The sequence below is a fragment of the Camelina sativa genome, chromosome 11 (assembly GCF_000633955.1).
Source record: "Camelina sativa cultivar DH55 chromosome 11, Cs, whole genome shotgun sequence".
Lineage (NCBI taxonomy): Eukaryota > Viridiplantae > Streptophyta > Magnoliopsida > Brassicales > Brassicaceae > Camelina > Camelina sativa.
This window is the reverse complement of record NC_025695.1, coordinates 4,347,857-4,349,796: the sequence shown is the minus strand read 5'-3', so window position 1 is coordinate 4,349,796 and position 1,940 is coordinate 4,347,857. Positions and strand designations below refer to the sequence as shown.

General features: G+C 38.9%; 2 protein-coding genes across 2 annotated transcripts in view; one reads left to right on the top strand and one right to left on the bottom strand.

The window, feature by feature from the left end:
• LOC109127226 (probable potassium channel AKT5) lies at positions 3 to 941 on the top strand (the record flags this gene model as incomplete). Its single annotated transcript, XM_019231758.1, has 2 exons — positions 3 to 435; positions 552 to 941. Coding segments are annotated over 2 exons (702 nt in total), but the record flags the coding sequence as incomplete, so codon positions are not given.
• The window catches only part of LOC104721582 (probable boron transporter 7), a 4,578-nt gene continuing 4,032 nt past the window's right edge, over positions 1,395 to 1,940 (bottom strand). Inside the window, exons 12-13 of the mRNA XM_019231757.1 lie at positions 1,512 to 1,865; positions 1,395 to 1,424 (exon numbers count right to left, since the gene is read on the bottom strand). Coding sequence (XP_019087302.1) covers positions 1,395 to 1,424; positions 1,512 to 1,865 — 384 coding nt within the window. The remainder of the gene's footprint in view (positions 1,425 to 1,511; positions 1,866 to 1,940) is intronic.

The window sequence follows — 1,940 nt, the reverse complement described above, 5'->3', positions numbered from 1 at the left end:
AAAACAGCTTAGATACACTCAAAGACATTCTAAAATACGGTGGAGATATCTCACTCCCAGATGTCAACGGAACCACAGCTTTGCACAGAGCAGTCTCAGAAGGAAACGTGGAGATTGTGAAGTTCTTGTTAGAGCAAAGAGCTGACATGGACAAGCCAGATGTTTATGGTTGGACGGCTCGTGGTCTTGCTGAGCATCAAGGACATGAAGATATCAAAGCTTTGTTTCATAATCAGAGACCAGTGGAGAAGAAACAGAACTTTGTTTATGGCACACCAGAGGTTAAATCATTGATGAAACATTGCAGCGAGCCTGTAATGATTTACCACCGTATAAGGGAAGCAATGCCGCCTATCTACCGAGCTGTTTCTCAGAGACGGAAGCCAAGTAATTTCAAGAACTCTCTGTTTGGTATCATGTCTGCTGCCAACACTGGTAAAACGCCTCTTACTTACTCTCTCTATCCTGAAATTAACTTAGGTTGCGGGGGTTTTTTTTTTTTTTTGGAAATAAAACCAGTACTATATTTATTTATTTTCAAATTGATTCAGGTGAGGAAGGTGGGGCATCTACCAGAACTGCAGCAATAAGTGAAGGGGGAGCAGGTGTGGTTTATCCGGCGAGAGTGACGATCAGTGGTGAGGTTTCCTCCTCGGGTAAACTAGTAAAGCTACCGGGTTCTCTTGAAGAGTTAATTGAAATTGGTGAGAAGAAGCTGGGATTCGTAGCCACAACGATTCTGAGCAGAGAAGGAGCCGAAATCGACGACATCAGTCTTATAAGAGACGGTGATTTTCTCCTTCTTCTGGAGGTTTCTTGATAATCACGCAAGTTTAAAAAGTTAAACATGTAAAGCCCTAAAGGGATTGGGTTTTATACTTTTGAGCCATTATAATGGGATTCATAAAATCATCTATGTCAAGATTTTATGATCATGAAACTGCAACTCGCTCACTTTTAACATAAACGCACAAAAACATAAAAGTAAAACGATAAGTAGAAGGAATTCTCTCTTGTCATCCAGCTTTTTATTTCTAACAAAATAAAAAGAAGCAACAAAAACTTCATCTTTCAGCCCTAAAGGCAGAAATGAGAGAATTGTCTAGTAGTGTGATCTATCCTTTTTTCTTTTTCTTGTTGTTGTTGTTGTGTGGTAGATAAAAGTAACGAGCAAACTGATTCATCAAAATATAACAAAAAGTGAGGAAACCAAAAACATGTTTCGTAGAAGAAACAATCAGAAAGTTTGTTGTACTTGTATCATCCATCTCTTTGCCTTATCTTTATCTGCTCACTTGCTTTTCTATCGCCTCTACACATCTTCTTCGTACCATTTTAATCTGCGGTTTCTTTCAAGCAAAACGGATTTGTTCCTTTTGTCAAGCAAGACTTAATTATGAGTGTCCACTGTTTTCTGGATATACCTGAGAAATAAAGATAACTTGTAAAATGTGCTGATCAAATAATATTTATTAACAAATCGATTTCAAGAAACGGTTAGAAATTTTTACCATCTGGGATCTGTCTTCTTTGACACTTAAGGTTCTATGCTTGAGTTCACCTCTGCTAGTAGTAATCTCATCCAGGATCTCTGCATCATAAAACTCGTCTTCACTGTTCTCAACAACACTGATTGGAAGCGCCGCCTCTCTTAACTCCCCATTGAAACCGAAGCTGGAGTTTCTTTGTGGTGCACCAACCATCTCTTCATACTCTGAAGAATCTAAAACTTGGAGATGAGATGGATCAAAAAGCTTCGGGAGGATGTGTTGTCTTAGAGCAATGAGGATGAAGAACGGAAATGGGAACAATATTCCTCCTACAGGTATCCATGTCACTCCATAACATATCAGAAAATACAGAAGCTGGAAGAGTGTAAACATAACAATCGACTTGTATGGTACTATCTCCACAAATGATGCATGTAAGCCTTCAAGAAC